Consider the following 18,926-nt stretch of genomic DNA (forward strand, 5'->3'; position numbering starts at 1 on the left):
TTTCCACGCTGATTTCCCCAGTGGCCAAATCGGAGCCAAAATCCCGGTCAAACGGCAGAAAAATACGGCCGAAAGCCAGCGGCGCCGCCGCGCCCCTTCTCAGTTTTTGCCTCCGATGAGGCCCTTCCCGGCCTCCGTTTAATGTAATTTTTATATCACCGTGATCACCATTCTTTTCTCTACAGGTTGATCGGAACCGAATCACCAAAACACGAACTTCACCGGAGAGCCGCCGCACCCGAGAGCACCGCCGCCGGTAAGCTTCGGTTTTCCGTAAATTTTCGGCCCCCCGAGGGTCGTAGTGTTGTTTTATCGCAGGAACCAATGCGAGTGTGGCCGAATTCGGCCGAAAACGGCCAACCCGAGGCAAACCGCCGCCGCAAGCGGCAGCGCCGTCGCCGAAGCACGGCGGAGCCGCCGTGCCGGAGTTGCGATATTGGCCGAAATGGGCCCTGGGCCTAATTTGGGATTTTTTGGAACACGTGCAGGTACCAGTAGTGCGTTTCAGTTCCCCAAAAAAAATTCAGAGAAAATTAGGGACAGCCTGCAAGCGCACTGTGAAGCCGTGTTCGGACCCCGAAACGAGTAAGGACCCCTCACCCTATTTCCTATCACGGTCTTAAAGTTCAATAAATGATAAAACGGTATTTCATGAATCAACGAATGTGTGAAATTGCTTAAGGTAGCTAATGGAGCCCGAGTCTAGTGTGTTTGTCGGTTAACTGTTATTTGGCCTGTTTACAGTTTTAAATGCAGTATGAGATTTGATGTTTTCATTTTATAGTTTCGTGTGCATATTTTACTGTTTTGTTGATTATGGATTGAATGACTGGGATATTGATGCTGTATGTTGTCTGTTTGGCATAAATTACCGTTTTGCTTGTTTGTATGTGGATTAATGATGCTGACTGAGGAAAAAGAGAATGAAAAATTATGTAAATGGTTAATGGTATAATGTGGTCAGCCTGACTAGATATCTTGGGAGATGGTGGACGGACCGGGTCCGTAGGGAACCCTACCGGGATTGTGGTCTCCCATATCGGACGGGGTATGGAGATCTTATGTGTTTTGGCGCCCATACCGGACGGGGTATGGGGACGGCCCGTTTCACCCTCATACCGGACGGGGTAATGAGGTCTATGTTTTGGCGCCCATACCGGACGGGGTATAGGGACGGCCCTGGAATATGATTTCAAGCGTTAAGGGTTAACGGGTAGCGGGACCCCTATGGATCCCCATGGATACTAGTGGGCTGGTAAATGAGGAAAATATGTTGTGTAACGATTGAATTACGAAAAGTTTGATAGGTATTATGTTATACAGTTTATATATATAGTTTCATGATGATGATGATGTTATTGCTTTCGTATATTGTTTTATAAATTTCACCGAGGTAAGTGAATGGTAAAGGTTTTATTATCGATAAAAGGATTTGTTGTAAATTATGCTCCATTGGTCTTTTTTTGTTTTCTACCCACCTTTACCTCCGTGACGGTGAGATATCGTGATGTCTTTACTGGGCTAGTGTAGCTCATTCCTTATTTAATCATTTCAGATCAAGAGGACATCGTTCCCGAGCCGGTTCCGCAGGAGGACGACGAAGGGGACGCCTAAAGACTCCATAGTCACATTCGTAGCTTTTACTTTCAAATTTCTCCTTTAGGTAGTTTGATCTTTTATATTTTGTGAGCACGTTTTTGGTTTTAGTGTAAGGGATGTTAACTGAATTTTTGACTTCGCTTCCGCATTTGATATTTTTAATATATATTCCATTTTAAATTTCCGGGGCTGTTACAAGTATGATTAATAGAAGAGATAATATGAATTTTAGGTTCTTGGCAACAACTTATTCATAGAAAAAGTGAAAATAAATATCTTAATATGTTTGATGTAAACATGAAGCTTTGGATTCATGATGAGATATATTGCACTTATATTACCATACCACAATATAAAAGTTATAGATAATTAAATTCTAACTCCTTTATAAAAGAGGTTAACTAAATAGTTTCAAGAAACGCATCAACTATGGCCTTAATTCTCTATCTGTGGAGGAACAGGCAATAGTAACTTATTTGTAACATCCTAAATCCTACATTGACAGTAATATGAGGGAGAATGAAGCATATATTTGTATCTTAAAGACATTGGAAGAACCAACATATCACCTTTAAGCATCAAGTTTGTGCTGAATTAATAAAATATAAATGGTATCAAAGTTAACCATAGACTGGTTGTTATGTTGAATGTACGACCTCTATTTGAATTAAATATTGTTTCATATTTAGCTATTTTTGTTCAAGATTGTGATGACTAGATCCATTAGGGAGTTTAGAATGGAACGTTCAATAAAAACATAAACAATTCTGTTAATATTTTATTATCTAATTAAGAGTTCTAAATCATAAATTAGTGATTGTTTAATTTAGTAGTTATGGAGTAGTGAAGTAGTGGTGTCTTAATCATAGAGTAATGGTATTTACCCATGGAGTAGTGACTATGAATGTAGCACCCGGAAAGGAGGGAAAAAAAAAAAAGGGCCACGTCAGCAGCCACGTCAGCAGGCCCGGTCAGCAGTCCCGGCCAACCGGGGCCTGCCACGTGGCAAGACCGCGTCACTCTGAAAGGAGCCACGTTGGCGATCCGCGTGGGTGCGATCCGACGGCCCAGATCAATCGCGCGATCGGACGGCCCAGATTCAATCGCACGGACGGCCCAGATTCAATAAAAAATGAACGGCCCAGATTAAAACGAAATGAACGGCTGTGATCAAAAGGCAAGGGGTTATAAATAGAACCCCCACACCAGACCACAAACCCTAGCCGCCCGCCGCTCGCCGGAGAAGACGAACCAGAGGCCGACCGCCGCCACCCGCCGCCGCACCGGGGAAATTTCCGACCGCCGATCGAGGTAAATTTCATACCCCCGACTCGTTTTTCTTCGCTGATTCCTCCTATGGCCAAATTGAGGCCGAAATCCCGGCCAAAACGGCCGGAATACGCGGCCGAAACCCAGCGGCGCCGCCGGGCCCCTCTCGGTTTTTGCCTCCGACGAGGTCCTTCCCGGCCTCCGTTCGATGCAATTTTTATATCACCGTGATCACCATTCTTTTCTCTACAGGTTGACCGAAGCCGAATCACCAAAACACGAACCTCGCCGGAGAGCCGCCGTACCCGAGGGCGCCGCCGCCGGTAAGCTCCGCTTTTCCGTGATTTTTGGCCCCCCGAGGGCCCTAGGGTTGTTTTCTGACAAGGACCAATGCGAGTGTGGCCGAAAACGGCCGAAAACAGCCAACCCGAGGCAACTCGCCGCCGACAGCGGCGGCGCCGTCGTCGGAGCACGGCGGAGCCGCCGTCGCCGGAGCACGTCGGAGCTGCCGTGCCGGAGTTGCGATTTGGTCCGAAAGGGGCCCTGGGCCTAATTTAGATTTTTTTTTGGAACACGTGCAGGTACTGTTAGTGTGTTTCAGTTCCCCGGGAAAAATTCAGGGAAAATTAGGGACGGCCTGCAGGCGCACTGTGAATCGTATTCGGATCCCGAAAACAAGTAAGGACCCCTCACCCTATTTCCTATCACGGTATTAAAGTTCAAAATGATAAAACGGTATTTCTTGAATTAACGAATGTGTGAAATTGCTTAAGGTGGCTAATGGAGCCCGAGTCTAGTGTGATTGGTGATTTACTGTTATTTAGCCTGTTTACAGCTTTAAATGCAAAATGAGGTTTGATGTGTTCATTTTACAGATTTGTGTGCAAATACTACGTTTTTATTAATCATGGGTTGAATGACTGAAAAACTGATGCTGTATGTTGTCTGTTCGGCATGAATTACTGTTTTGCTTGTTTGTATGTGAATTGATGATGCTGACTGAGGAAAAGGAAAATGAAAGATTGTGTAGACTGATAATTGTATTATGAGGGTCAGCCTAACTAGATATCCTGGGAGATGGTGGACGGACCAGATCCGTAGGGAACCCTACCGGGATTGTGGTCTCACATGCCGGACGGGGTATGGAGATCTTATGGTTTTGGCACCCATATCGGACGGGGTATGGGGACGGCCCGTTTCACCCTCATACCGGACGGGGTATTGAGGTTTATGGTTTTGGCGCCCATACCGGACGGGGTATGGGGACGGCCCGTTTCACCCTCATACCGGACGGGGTATTGAGGTTCATGGTTTTGGCGCCCATACCGGACGGGGTATGGGGACGGCCCTGGAAACTGATTATGAATGTTAAAGGTTAACGGGTAGCGGAACCCCTATGGACCCCCACGGATACTAGTAGGCTGGTAAATGAGAAAAAAGATATGTTGTACAATGATTGAATTACAAGAGGCGTGATAAGTGTTATGTTTTACAGCTTATATTATTCCATGATTATGATAATGTTATTATTTTTCTTATATTGTTTTCATAAATTCCACCGAGGTAAGTGGATGGTAAAGGTTTTCATGTTAATAAACGAGTTTATTGTAAATTATGCTCCATTGGTCTTTTTGTGTTTTTCTACCCACCTTTACCTCCGTGACGGTGAGATATCGTGATGTTCTTACTGGGCTAGTGTAGCTCACTCCTTATTTAACCATTTCAGATCAGGAAGACATGGTTCCCGAGCCCGTTCCGCAGGAGGACGACGAAGGGGATGCCTAGAGACTCTGTAGTCATACTCATAGTTTTATTTTCGAGTTTCTCTCTTAGTTAGTTTAATCTTTTATATTTTAAGTACGTTTTTGGTTTTTCGTGTAAGGGATGTTAACTGAAATTTTAATCTCGCTTCCGCATTTGATATATTTAAATACTCATTTCATTTTAATATTTTCTGGGCCGTTACAGTTGGTATCAGAGCCGCATTTCCTCGGAACCATCCCTTACACTATAGTCCTTTAAAGAAATACTCACCGATTGGTCGTTACTCAACCATTCCTTGTAAATGCAGGTACACAGAAATGAGGAGAGGAAGGCCCCCACTAAACCGAGCGGCCCAAGATAATTCGCTTCGGGAGGATTTGGACAGATTATATGAGATGGTGGAAGCTCTCGTAGCTGCCCAGCGAAGGCAAGAGGAGAGAAGGGAGTTACCCGGACCTCCTCCGCTAGCGCAGGTTGAGCCCCCGTTATAGCAGGCTGATCCCGAGCCACCCCGGCAGGAGCCTGTTCCTCCACAGTACCACCCAGCACCACAGCCGCGGTACGACCCGGTACCACAGCCACAGTACCAACAGGTATCGCCACAGCACATTCCAGTGCCCCCACCCCATCAGCAGGCGCCACCATAAGGTCCCCCAGTTCACCCTCAGCCGGCCCCAGTCCCTTTACCTCGGGACCCCGCTCCCTCCTTGATCGACCCCGGCTTCATAGAGAGGTACAGGAGACTGAACCCTTCTACTTTTTCAGGGGGATCCTCTTTCGAAGAGGCCCAATACTGGCTGGCGGAGACTGAGAGAGCCTTTGAGACCTTGGGAGTAATTCCTGAGCAGAGGGCTGCCATTGCCTCCTACATGCTGGTTGGGGAAGCAGTACGCTGGTGGGAGCTCAAGCGGGCCACCCTGCCTGTACCAGTTACTTGGGAGCAGTTCCTAGCGGCTTTCCATGCGGAGTATCTCCCTAAGCACATCCAACATTTAAAGGAAATGGAATTTGCTCAGTTGGTCCAGGGTAATATGACAGTGTCGGAGTATGCCCGCAAGTTCCTGGAGCTGGGCCGACATGCCCCGGAGACATTGTTGGATGAGGGCCGAAAGGCCAGGAAATTCCAGTGGGGTCTCCGCCCGGCGATCAGACAGCACTTGTTGGTGATGGAGCTCGAGACATATTCGGCAGTCCTGGCAAAGGCGCAGATCATAGAAAGGAGCTTCGACACCCGCCCTCAGCTAACGGGAAGTTCCCGACCTTCAGCCCCGCTCCGCAGGCCAGCGCCTACCATGCCTGTCCAACCCAGTAAGAGACCCAGGCCTGCCGTTCAGGGCCCTCCTCAGGCTATGGGGGCAGCTCGTGGGAAGACCTGCCAGTACTGCGGCAGGGATCATGGGGACCGACCCTGCTACCGCCTCAACAACACCTGTCGCATATGCGGCAGTGCCCAGCACTATGCGAGGGAGTGCCCTAGGAACCAGAATCAAGGGAGGCCTCCAATCCAGGGCAGAGTTTACAACCTTACCCAGAAGGATGCCGATGCAGACCCGGACGTGGTACATGGTATGTATACTATCTCTGGCCACATTGCTCATATTTTGTTTGATACTGGTGCATCACATTCTTTTATTTCACATGTTCTTGCTTCCAAAATTTGTGTGTCACCTGATAGACTTGATTCATTATTGTTGGTATCTACCGCTGGGGGGGAGACATTACTAGGAGAGGTTGTCTACAGGGCATGTGCCGTGGAGATAGCAGATAAGAAATTGAGGGTAGACCTGATAGGGTTAGACACAGGGGATTTTGATGTAATCCTAGGAATGGATTGGCTGGCGGCGTATCACGCCCCCATAGACTGCTTTAATAAAAAGATTGTATTTAATCCTCCCAACGAGGAGCCATTTACAAGTTAATAAAATTATTCGGTACTGATTCTCCCTAATGACAAATTCTTTTCTTCTTAATTCCCAGTGCGTTGATATTGTATTTTCCCTAACTAGGTAAACCCAAGAATGAAGTTTGTATCCAAGAGATTCCAGTAGTCCGAGACTTTCCAGACGTATTTCCGGATGAACTGCCCGGTCTACCAGGGGACAGAGAGGTCGAGTTCACCATAGACTTACAGCCAGGAACCCAACCCATCTCGGTAGCTCCTTACCGAATGAGCCGCATCGAGATGGAAGAGCTAAGGAAACAAATCACTGAGCTACAAAACAGTGGCTTCATTAGACACAGCATTTCCCCATGGGGTGCCGGGGTTACTTTTGCAAAGAAAGGAGATGGAACGTTGAGACTGTGTATTGATTATAGAAGGATAAACAAGGTAACAATTAAAAACAAGTACCCTCTCCCCCGGATTGATGACCTTTTCGATCAGTTGCAGGGTGCACAGGTCTTTTCTAAAATAGATCTACGATCAGGTTACCATCAGGTGAAAGTGAGAGCTGAAGACATCCCCAAGACGGCATTCCGAACCAGGTACGGACACTATGAGTTCCTGGTTATGCCGTTTGGGCTAACCAACGCCCCGGCCATCTTTATGGATCTAATGAACAGAATCTTCAGAGAGTTTCTGGATAAATTTATCATCGTGTTCATCGATGATATCTTAGTCTACTCAAAAAGTAGAGAAGAACATGCTCATCATCTTGCCCAAGTCCTCCAGGTACTCAGGAAAAAGAAGTTGTATGCAAAGTTGAGCAAGTGTGGATTTTGGCTCGAGCAAACCGCCTTCCTAGGACATGTTATATCGAAGGAAGGGGTGTCGGTGAACCCCGAAAAGGTTGAAGCGGTACTTGGTTGGGAAAGGCTGACAACAGTTAAGGAAATTCGCAGTTTCCTAGGGATGGCGGGTTATTACCGCCGGTTTGTCGAAGGGTTCTCCAGTCTAGCGGCCCCTCTAACCCGACTCACAAAGAAGAATGCAAAGTTTTATTGGAATGAGAACTGCGAAAGGAGTTTTTCCGAATTGAAGAAGCGACTGACTACTGCACCCGTGCTGGCTCTACCGAGTGGATCAGGAGGGTATACAGTTTATAGTGATGCCTCCTATCTGGGCCTGGGTTGTGTCCTGATGCAGCATGGAAAGGTTATAGCATATGGGTCTAGACAGCTAAAGAATCATGAGAAGAACTATCCTACCCATGACTTGGAGCTTGCCGCAATCATACACGCCTTGAAAATCTGGCGCCATTATTTGTATGGAGAGACCTTTCAGATCTACACCGATCATAAGAGCTTGAAGCACATCTTCACTCAGAAGGATCTCAACATGCGTCAGAGAAGGTGGATGGAACTCCTCAAGGACTATGATTGTGACATCCTATACCATCCAGGTAAGGGCAACGTAGTAGCCGATGCCCTCAGTAGGAAGAGTGCAGGCACCCTAGCCCATCTGATGGTTTCGGAATGCAGGTCCATTGGGGCTACGCAGCAGGTTCGACTGCAAGATCTGAAGAGGGCCACATATTTGAGCCACCTAGCAGTCCAACCCGAGTTAATCCAAAGAATAAAGGAAGCCCAGTCAATCGACCCCGCCCTAGTAAACTGCAAGAAGGATGCAGAACAGGGAGTGAACTCAGAATTTCAGATCTCTGCCGACGGATTGATTCGTTTCAAGGACAGAATGTGTGTCCCAGACGACAATGAATTAAAAAGAGACATCATGACAGAGTCCCATAGTTCAAGGTTCGCCATGCATCCAGGAAGTACAAAAATGTACCAAACTATGCGACCCCGATTCTGGTGGAATGGGATGAAGAGAGATATAGCCGACTTTGTATCTAAGTGCTTGGTATGTCAGCAGGTCAAAGCAGAACATCAACGCCCAGGGGGGTTGCTTCAGCCTTTACCGATTCCAGAATGGAAGTGGGAACACATCACCATGGACTTCGTATCGGGACTACCCAAGGCACGATCGGGACACGATGCCATATGGGTAATTGTTGACCGACTCACTAAGTCTTCCCACTTCCTGGCCATCAGAATGACTGATTCGTTGGACAAGTTGGCAAGAATGTATGTCCGGGAAATAGTCAGACTGCATGGGGTCCCAGTAACAGTGGTATCCGACAGGGATCCCAGATTCACTTCTCGGTTCTGGAATAGTTTCCAGCAAGCTATGGGAACAAAGCTGTCCCTTAGTACTGCCTTCCACCCCCAAACCGATGGACAATCAGAGAGGACAATCCGTACGCTGGAGGATATGCTCCGAGCTTGTGTCCTTGACTCCGGAGGCCATTGGGACGACCATCTACCCCTGATAGAGTTTGCCTACAACAACAGTTACCAAGCAAGCATCGGCATGGCCCCATACGAGGCGCTATACTGGCGTCCGTGCAGGTCACCGATTTGTTGGGAGGAAGTGGGCGATAGAAGATTGTTTGGCCCGGATTTGGTGGAAGAAACCACGTCCAAGATAGTTAAGATCAAGAAGAACATCCAGACAGCTCAGAGTAGGCAGAAGAGCTATGCTGATACCCGGAGGAGAGACCTGGCCTTTGAGAAAGGTGACCGGGTGTTTCTTAAAGTCACCCCCTTCAAGGGAATTAGTAGGTTCGGCATAAGGGGAAAATTAAACCCCAGATACATTGGACCCTTTGAAATCTTAGACAAGATTGGTACCACTGCCTACAGACTTGCACTGCCCCCTGAGCTCTCCCGGGTTCACAATGTGTTTCATGTATCTATGCTGCGCAAGTACAATCCGGACCCTTCTCATGTCGTGGCTCATGAACCGCTTTCACTCCGAGAGGACTTGTCTTATGAAGAAGTACCGGTCAGTATCACGGACCGAGAAAGCAGAATACTCCGTAACCGGGAAATATCATTTGTAAAAGTCTTGTGGCAGAACCACACGCCTAGGGAGGCGACTTGGGAGCTGGAATCAGAATTTAGGGCCCAATATCCTCATCTGTTTGATCAAGAGTAATGAGGCAAATTTGGGGACCAAATTTCTTTATGGGGGGGAGAGTTGTAGCACCCGGAAAGGAGGAAAAAAAAAAAAAAAAAAAGGGGGCCACGTCAGCAGGCCCGGTCAGCAGTCCCGGCCAACCGGGGCCTGCCACGTGGCAAGACCGCGTCACTCCGAAAGGAGCCACGTTGGCGATCCGCGTGGGTGCGATCCGACGGCCCAGATCAATCGCGCGATCGGACGGCCCAGATTCAATCGCACGGACGGCCCAGATTCAATCAAAAATGAACGGCCCAGATTAAAACGAAATGAACGGCTGTGATCAAAAGGCAAGGGGTTATAAATAGAACCCCCACACCAGACCACAAACCCTAGCCGCCCGCCGCTCGCCGGAGAAGACGAACCAGAGGCCGACCGCCGCCACCCGCCGCCGCACCGGGGAAATTTCTGACCGCCGATCGAGGTAAATTTCATACCCCCGACTCGTTTTTCTCCGCTGATTCCTCCTATGGCCAAATTGAGGCCGAAATCCCGGCCAAAACGGCCGGAATACGCGGCCGAAACCCAGCGGCGTCGCCGCGCCCCTCTCGGTTTTTGCCTCCGACGAGGTCCTTCCCGGCCTCCGTTCGATGCAATTTTTATATCACCGTGATCACCATTCTTTTCTCTACAGGTTGACCGAAGCCGAATCACCAAAACACGAACCTCGCCGGAGAGCCGCCGTACCCGAGAGCGCCGCCGCCGGTAAGCTCCGCTTTTCCGTGATTTTTGGCCCCCCGAGGGCCCTAGGGTTGTTTTCTGACAAGGACCAATGCGAGTGTGGCCGAATTCGGCCGAAAACGGCCGAAAACAGCCAACCCGAGGCGACTCGCCGGCGCCAGCGGCGGCGCCGTCGCCGGAGCACGGCTGAGCCGCCATGCCGGAGTTGCGATTTGGTTCGAAAGGGGCCCTGGGCCTAATTTGGATTTTTTTTTGGAACACGTGCAGGTACTGTTAGTGTGTTTCAGTTCCCCGGGAAAAATTCAGGGAAAATTAGGGACGGCCTGCAGGCGCACTGTGAATCGTATTCGGATCCCGAAAACAAGTAAGGACCCCTCACCCTATTTCCTATCACGGTATTAAAGTTCAAAATGATAAAACGGTATTTCTTGAATTAACGAATGTGTGAAATTGCTTAAGGTGGCTAATGGAGCCCGAGTCTAGTGTGATTGGTGATTTACTGTTATTTAGCCTGTTTACAGCTTTAAATGCAAAATGAGGTTTGATGTGTTCATTTTACAGATTTGTGTGCAAATACTACGTTTTTATTAATCATGGGTTGAATGACTGAAAAACTGATACTGTATGTTGTCTGTTCGGCATGAATTACTGTTTTGCTTGTTTGTATGTGAATTGATGATGCTGACTGAGGAAAAGGAAAATGAAAGATTGTGTAGACTGATAATTGTATTATGAGGGTCAGCCTAACTAGATATCCTGGGAGATGGTGGACGGACCAGGTCCGTAGGGAACCCTACCGGGATTGTGGTCTCACATGCCGGACGGGGTATGGAGATCTTATGGTTTTGGCACCCATATCGGACGGGGTATGGGGACGGCCCGTTTCACCCTCATACCGGACGGGGTATTGAGGTTTATGGTTTTGGCGCCCATACCGGACGGGGTATGGGGACGGCCCGTTTCACACCCTCATACCGGACGGGGTATTGAGGTTCATGGTTTTGGCGCCCATACCGGACGGGGTATGGGGACGGCCCTGGAAACTGATTATGAATGTTAAAGGTTAACGGGTAGCGAAACCCCTATGGACCCCCACGGATACTAGTAGGCTGGTAAATGAGAAAAAAGATATGTTGTACAATGATTGAATTACAAGAGGCGTGATAAGTGTTATGTTTTACAGCTTATATTATTCCATGATTATGATAATGTTATTATTTTTCTTATATTGTTTTCATAAATTCCACCGAGGTAAGTGGATGGTAAAGGTTTTCATGTTAATAAACGAGTTTATTGTAAATTATGCTCCATTGGTCTTTTTGTGTTTTTCTACCCACCTTTACCTCCGTGACGGTGAGATATCGTGATGTTCTTACTGGGCTAGTGTAGCTCACTCCTTATTTAACCATTTCAGATCAGGAAGACATGGTTCCCGAGCCCGTTCCGCAGGAGGACGACGAAGGGGATGCCTAGAGACTCTGTAGTCATACTCATAGTTTTATTTTCGAGTTTCTCTCTTAGTTAGTTTAATCTTTTATATTTTAAGTACGTTTTTGGTTTTTCGTGTAAGGGATGTTAACTGAAATTTTGATCTCGCTTCCGCATTTGATATATTTAAATACTCATTTCATTTTAATATTTCCGGGGCCGTTACAATGAAATAGTGGTATCTTAATATCAATAATTATAAATTAGTAGGTTAGTAGTTTTTTAGTGGATTAGTGGTTATCTATTTTTTTTGTAATATTTGTTTATTTTTGTCTTATTTAAATGGATTGATTTCATTAGTAAAAATCGCTTGATTTTGATTCAATTCTTCTATTACTCTATTTCTACAAGTTCATGATAGGATGAAATTATAGTTAATTGAAGAATTATTTAAACATTGAAATCATGTCTATGGTGATTGCTTTTAAACCATAAAGGGGCTTATTGAGCTTGTAGACATGGTTGGAAAAATTATATCTATGAAGTTTTTAGGTTTGCCAGAAATATTGTTTCTTCTATATTACCATGTAAAAATGTGTCAAAACCATCCAATTATTTAATGTCTCAATTATTAGACATTACTAAGAATTCATTATATGAGCAATAGTCAATTTGGTAATCAAATTAAAGATCTCTCTGGAATAAAATCATTCTCATAAATTGGATTCTTTGGTTACCAAATTTGTCTAGTAATTGTAAAGAGATCCATCTTCTTTTCTCTTTTGATCTTATGCACTCGTTTATTGCGAAGGATACTTCTATGAAGAGGTTCACAAATAAACTTCTATATGTTGTTTTAGAGCAAAACTCAAAATTCTTCACACATAACATCACACTTTCTTTATGCATATTAGCCTTAACGAATGAAGTATGTTTGGTTTGAGAAAAAAATAATAACTAAGAATATATTCTAGCAAGGGTCATACTATGGAAGGTCATGAGATGATTGTAGGTATCATATGGTTGAAGACCAAGTTTGTGTATTGGTTTTGTTGTAAACGAGATTGAAAAACAAGATTATTGCTACTAATTAAGACAAAATTCATGTAAAAAATATTTAACACAAATAATTAAGATGAAAAAAAATGTAATGGAGATTATGTTATATGAAATCCAAATTTTAATAAAAAGTATTAGATCAATAAGATAAAATAGGGGAAGGGTGACTATAGGTGGACACAACATTATGGGAAGTGGATTAACAAAAGTAGAGTGTCATGGAGTTCAACTTACTAGGTTATACATGACTGGCTGTAAATGAAAGTTAAGTTATTTATAATATATAGAATTTTTCATCTCATATTAACATTTTGTTTTTGTGTGCGAGGACAAACTAGTAGATGTAAAATATAATAATTGCAATAATAATATACGTTATCAATTTGTTATGGTAATAAGTCTATGTTAAATTATCCTTCAAGTAGAGAGAGACAAAGATTTGGTAAGTACTTATTACTTGAAATTATGGTTGCAAAAGCCCCATAGATTAATTATAGACATCAAGAGGAGTTACTGTTACTATGATTGTAAATAAAACTTTTTTACCAAGGAGAAAACAATTTGAAGAGAAGATTCGAAGTTAAAATATCCCATCTAGATTTAAAGAATATAGTTAAAGGTCATCAATAGTTTTAATTCATTAATTATGACTTAATTTATCATTTGTAAATTTTATACAATTACTTTTTTAAAAAAATAAAAAAAATAAAAAAAAAAGAAGTTACGTTGCAGGTAAAATATTGAGATAATAACTAAATTACTCGTGCTTTATGTTCTCCGTGTAATGGGTTTTGAGTTCCCAGTGCTTTTAGGTGTATTTTCCACGTAATCGGTAGGCATATGACAATACTCTTATATGCAGTCCACCCAATTCCAATCTCCAACTTACGAAGCTATAAAGCTTGGCTGTAAGTATCATCCACGTGACGTCCTTGGCAGCTAACAACGAGACAATTTTGAGATCATCCGATGACGTCACTATGTTCTGACTTGGCGGCCGCGAGTTAATTTAACCACGTGTCAATTCATGTGGACCCGACTTTTGATTGCCATGTCACCACTCCTTGCCGCTTTTATTTTATTTACGACTTTTCTTTTCAAGCAAGTTGCAAGAAATTTAAAATAATAATAAATGAAATCCAAATCTCAAAGTCCTGACCTCCCTCCCCTGTGGCCCATGCTATATAAATGGATCAACCTCCTCTTGCTCTGCTCTCCTCATCATGCTCCCCAACTGAGAAAACAGAGGACCCCAAAAATCCCTAATCAAATTTCACATGAACTCCTCCTGGAATTCAGATTTCTCCTCCGGATCACCAGATTCTCTCTCTTTCGAAAACACCTCTCTGCCTTTCAACGAAAATGACTCCGAGGAAATGCTGCTCTACGGCCTAATCGCAGAAGCCAATCATGAATCGTCGGAGTCGACGTATTCAAACATGATGATCAAGGAGGAGGAGGTGAGTTCCGTGGAAGATCCGAAGCAGGAAAGGTCGTACAGAGGGGTGAGGAGGCGGCCATGGGGGAAATTTGCAGCAGAAATTAGGGATTCCACGAGACATGGAATAAGAGTGTGGTTAGGTACTTTTGATAGTGCAGAGGCAGCAGCTCTTGCGTATGATCAAGCGGCGTTTTCTATGAGAGGATCATCGGCGATTCTGAATTTTCCGGTGGAGAGAGTTGAGGAGTCGCTGAGGGAGATGAAGTGTAACTACGAGGAAGGTTGCTCGCCTGTTGTGGCTCTGAAGAGAAAACACTCGATGAGGAGGAAGATGTGTAACAGGAAGAAGAGAGAGAGGGATGTGAGGATAGAGAATGTAGTGGTTTTCGAAGATTTGGGAGCAGACTATTTGGAGCAGCTCTTGACTTCGTCGTCTTCTTCTGAAATCACTATGCCTTGGTGATTTTAATGTGCTTACTTCAGTAATTTTCCACTGTTCTATTTCTCTGATTTTTCATATATATATATATATATATATATATATATAGATATAAATATTTGAGAGGTTTGAAGTCTCTGCTTGTAATAGTAGCAGGTAGGCTTGAATTTTCTTTTGAGATTCCAAATGTGTATCTCTTTGTTCTTTCTTTTTTTTTCTTTTTTTCTTTTTTTTTTTTTTTTTTTTTTTTTTTTTTAATTTTTTTTTTACAGTTGGAGGAAAAGTAAATTAAGAATGAAATTGTGGTTAAGGGTTCATAAATTCTTGCCATTACAGTTTTGGAATTGCCAAAACGAAATTTTGCATTGAAAAGCTAATGCGACAACGTTTCGCATAATCCAGCAGCATATTCTAATAATTCATAAATAAGAATTGTCACGCACTTCTTTTTCTGTTTAATTTTACTTTAATTGAGACTTTACAAATCTTGTTTCTAAAATATTTCTATTTGACCTTTTACCATATTTTAACTTTTATGTAATATAGGCGCAAATAATTACTTATTATTTGTTGTGCAGAATATAATTTTTTCTTAGAAAAAAATTAAAAAAAAAACAAGTCAATTCAAACTAATATAAATTACAAAAAAATATATGTAGTTTTATAAATTTGACATATGCATGACAAATAAATTCCATACAAGATCCTAGTACCATGCACTAGTTCCAAGTACATGTTTCATCATTATACAAATAAATGAAGGTTTCTATTCAAGTTGGTGTTTCATCTATCTCTGTTACCTCATGGCTAATCGACTCTCTGTCTCTTTTTCAAGCTATTCGACACCCTTTTTCTTTTAACTTGATAGTTGCACCATCAAGACTCACAATAATGTCACCGTTTGTCGTTATTCTCGTATATTTTTGCGTGGTATCTTCTATTAATGTTTTAACTTTATATAATTTTTCTTCTATCTTTACATTCATAACTGAAGTCTTTTTGTAAATTTTTTAAGATGTTTGCTTCTCTTAATTAAGATAAGAGAAATTCATCTATTACTTAAAAATATCTATCTAATTTATCAAAATATATTCAATATTTTAATAAAATATTTCTCTTTTAGTACTAAAATACTTTCATATCTAACAGTTCTTAATTTTTGAATGAATACTACATGTCTCATTCATCATCATATTAATGAAGGTAAAAAAAATACAATATCCGTAAGCATCTTCAAAAGAAATGCACGCACAACTTTAACAATATCTATTGTATTCCTATTAGAGATAGAAAAAATTATTAAGGCCTTTAACTCTATCACCAACCTCCTAATCATTTATAGTATGTTTACATACAACAAATAGAACTAAAATCCTTCACTGATGTAAAAAGTTTCTCCTTCTTATAATTAAAAATAAATGTGTCAAATATGAATTTCTGTGCTACACAAAAATAATATTATCGAATTCTCATTTTAAGTTAGAGAAGAAAAAATTTCTCTTTTTTTATCTCTTAAGAGAATTTAAAAGTTTCGATAAAAAAATTTCTTTTACTTTCTATCTCTGCATGAGCTGCGTATTCTAATTTTTATTTGAGCTAGATTACTTGCCTACTAATAAATGATATTATGATGTCAAAATATGTGAATATGAGTGTTTTTTTTTCTTCCTATTTTTATTTTCTTAAGGAAAAAAAAATTGTAATATGAAAAATATCAAAACTAAACAATAAGTGTAGAGTTATAAGAAAAATCACAAGATTTGAGTTGTAATATAATTAAGTTACAGAAGATTAAACTATAGTTTATCTTCAAATTTATTATTTACATATTAATAAAAAATAATAATTTCTCTTGCTTATGAATTTACTAAGTTAAAAGTATATATAGAAAATATATAGTCAAAAATTCAAATATTGTCTTTTATTTAATTACTATATGCAATTTTTTGATTGTTAAAATAATAATTTTATTTTTAGAATTATATGTGAAAACCAAACTTAGGTTATCGAAGTAGAGATCACATCTTTGTATTCGATTGTACTAACTTGTTTTATTCTTTATTTTTACATTTGATCCCGTATATAGTTCTCATTATAATTTATTATTTTTAAATTTTCTCTACTAATTTAATACTACCTTATGTTGAATTTTAATATTTTATATAAATTTATTAATTCTTAAATATCGACATATATATGAGTTTCTAAGCATGAACATAAAGAAGTTCAAAGTTAAAAAAAATTAAAATTATCACAAAATAAAAAATATAAGATAATAATTTAAAAAGCTAATAATTTTTATATAAAATGATAAAAAGTCAAACTACAAATGTCAAAAAATAATATGAATTAAATTATAATAAAATAAAATTAGATGACAGTTAATTAAATATAATTTATTTAAAAAAAAAAAAAAAATTATAATATAAATTATTTTAAAATTTTAAAATAACTTAAAAAAAAATTTTCAAATTTTTTTTTTTTTTTGTATGTATTATATTATATTTCTAATAGGAAAGGAGTAATAATTTATCAATTGTGACAGTGAGAAAGGGTGGTGGGTCAATATTAGTCCACTTTTTGTTAAAAATTATATGTTATGTGTAATGTAGTTAATGAAAATGATTAATTAATTAAAAAAGAGAAAATAATTTTAATTCGTATATAATTTTTATAATTATTAATGACAATAAATAATAATTTAAACCCACAGTAGTTATAATTAAAGATAACTTAGATCCATAACAGTTTTACTATTAATTATAACTTTATTTATATTTATATTTTGTGAGCTAACTATAATAAATATTTAGCTCCAAATCATAATGACGGGAAAAAATAATATAATTACTTAGCAAGATTAGCGGATTGTATGAATAAAAAAACATATATATATATATATAGAGAGAGAGAGAGAGAGCAAAAAGGCTAAACTTCAATCATTTCGATCGGCTCACATTTCAACTCAAAAGTCTACATATAATACACATTATATATATATATATATATATATATATATATATACACACGTACCTTCTTCAACCTTTTCAAACGGTTGGACCGATATATATCCAATATACTCTATATAGATTTATTAACATTATAAAACATATATCTATTTACATATGATAATTCAGTATTTTCTTATTCGTCCTAATTATATTTTTATAAACCCTTAATTATGTTTAACCTTCAATTAAATTGGCTGGTGGTTTTAGAAGCAATAATATATATATATATATATATAAATATATGGATCATGTGCATGACATGACATGCCACTTTGAAGGGGGTAGCTCAGTCAAGAGTCCTGTTAGTTGTCCATAATAATTCCTAAAACAATTTAAGATTGGATTCCTCAGTATATATATATATATATATAGTGATATAAAATCGAATTAATTGATTAAATATGCATAGAATAATATCATTGGTCACGTGATTATTGACTACAAAAGTTCCATGGTTAAAATAAAATATAATTTAGTCAATTCAAACTAAGGTATTCAATTGTGTGTTTTATGAAACTTAGAAAGTAAAATAAGGGCGTGACGCATCATTCATTAAAGTAGATTCTCCATAGAAAACAAAGATTAATCGAACTTGGTCGCCTTTTGGGTGGTTTCCTCAAAGCTTAGATTGTTTTCCAAAGGGATATGACAAGAACCCTATATATATATATACACACACACACACACACACACATATATATATATATATCAAAATAAACCAAACAAGAGACAAAAGAAAAACTTATAATACAAAAGGAATAGGGATAATTCATGGATTGTTTTAATAATAGGGACGTGGCTTGGTTCAATTCATTGCCACACAGGGATACCAACTCTATGCATTGTACTCTCCATAGTGGGAAAAGATTTGGCTCATCTTAGCATATTATATTATATATATATATATGTATTTATACTTCTTGAGAGTGATTTCGTTTGCTGTCTTTTTTCAAGAACCGTGGGGTCCTCTTCTTTTTTACTTGTTTTTCTTTTTATACTAACTAAGATGATTGTGCATGTTTATATATAAAGAAAAAGAAGCGTTCATGGGCCAATCATCATGCAAAACCATTTAAGACATGTTTGATTCATTATATGTATTAGTGATATAATAATTATTATATGATACGGATTTATTACACTGTTTGAATGACTGAATCAGAATTTTTGTAATTATGATTATTCCAGAAATTATCATCTCAATTCATGACTGAGGGTCACGGACCAAATTTAAAATGCTATCTGTAATTATTAATTTTGCATTCAAATTGTACTGCA

The 18,926-nt window shown here is 40.3% G+C and overlaps 2 protein-coding genes across 2 annotated transcripts; both read left to right on the forward strand.

The window, feature by feature from the left end:
- Positions 1 to 3,419: 3,419 nt before the first annotated feature.
- On the forward strand, positions 3,420 to 11,906 carry LOC148266627 (uncharacterized). The gene is made up of 2 exons (XM_088215237.1): positions 3,420 to 6,198; positions 11,685 to 11,906. The coding sequence occupies exons 1-2, from the start codon at positions 5,502 to 5,504 to the stop codon at positions 11,741 to 11,743; spliced, it is 756 nt and encodes a 251-aa protein (XP_088071363.1). The 5' UTR covers positions 3,420 to 5,501; the 3' UTR covers positions 11,744 to 11,906.
- Positions 11,907 to 13,949: 2,043 nt separating this feature from the next.
- On the forward strand, positions 13,950 to 14,958 carry LOC110815870 (ethylene-response factor C3). The gene has a single exon (XM_022043842.2). The coding sequence runs from the start codon at positions 14,035 to 14,037 to the stop codon at positions 14,659 to 14,661; it is 627 nt and encodes a 208-aa protein (XP_021899534.1). The 5' UTR covers positions 13,950 to 14,034; the 3' UTR covers positions 14,662 to 14,958.
- The last annotated feature ends 3,968 nt before the right edge of the window (positions 14,959 to 18,926 follow it).

The sequence above is a fragment of the Carica papaya genome, chromosome 3 (genome assembly GCF_054855325.1).
Source record: "Carica papaya isolate Zhongbai chromosome 3, ASM5485532v1, whole genome shotgun sequence".
Classification (NCBI taxonomy): Eukaryota; Viridiplantae; Streptophyta; class Magnoliopsida; order Brassicales; family Caricaceae; genus Carica; species Carica papaya.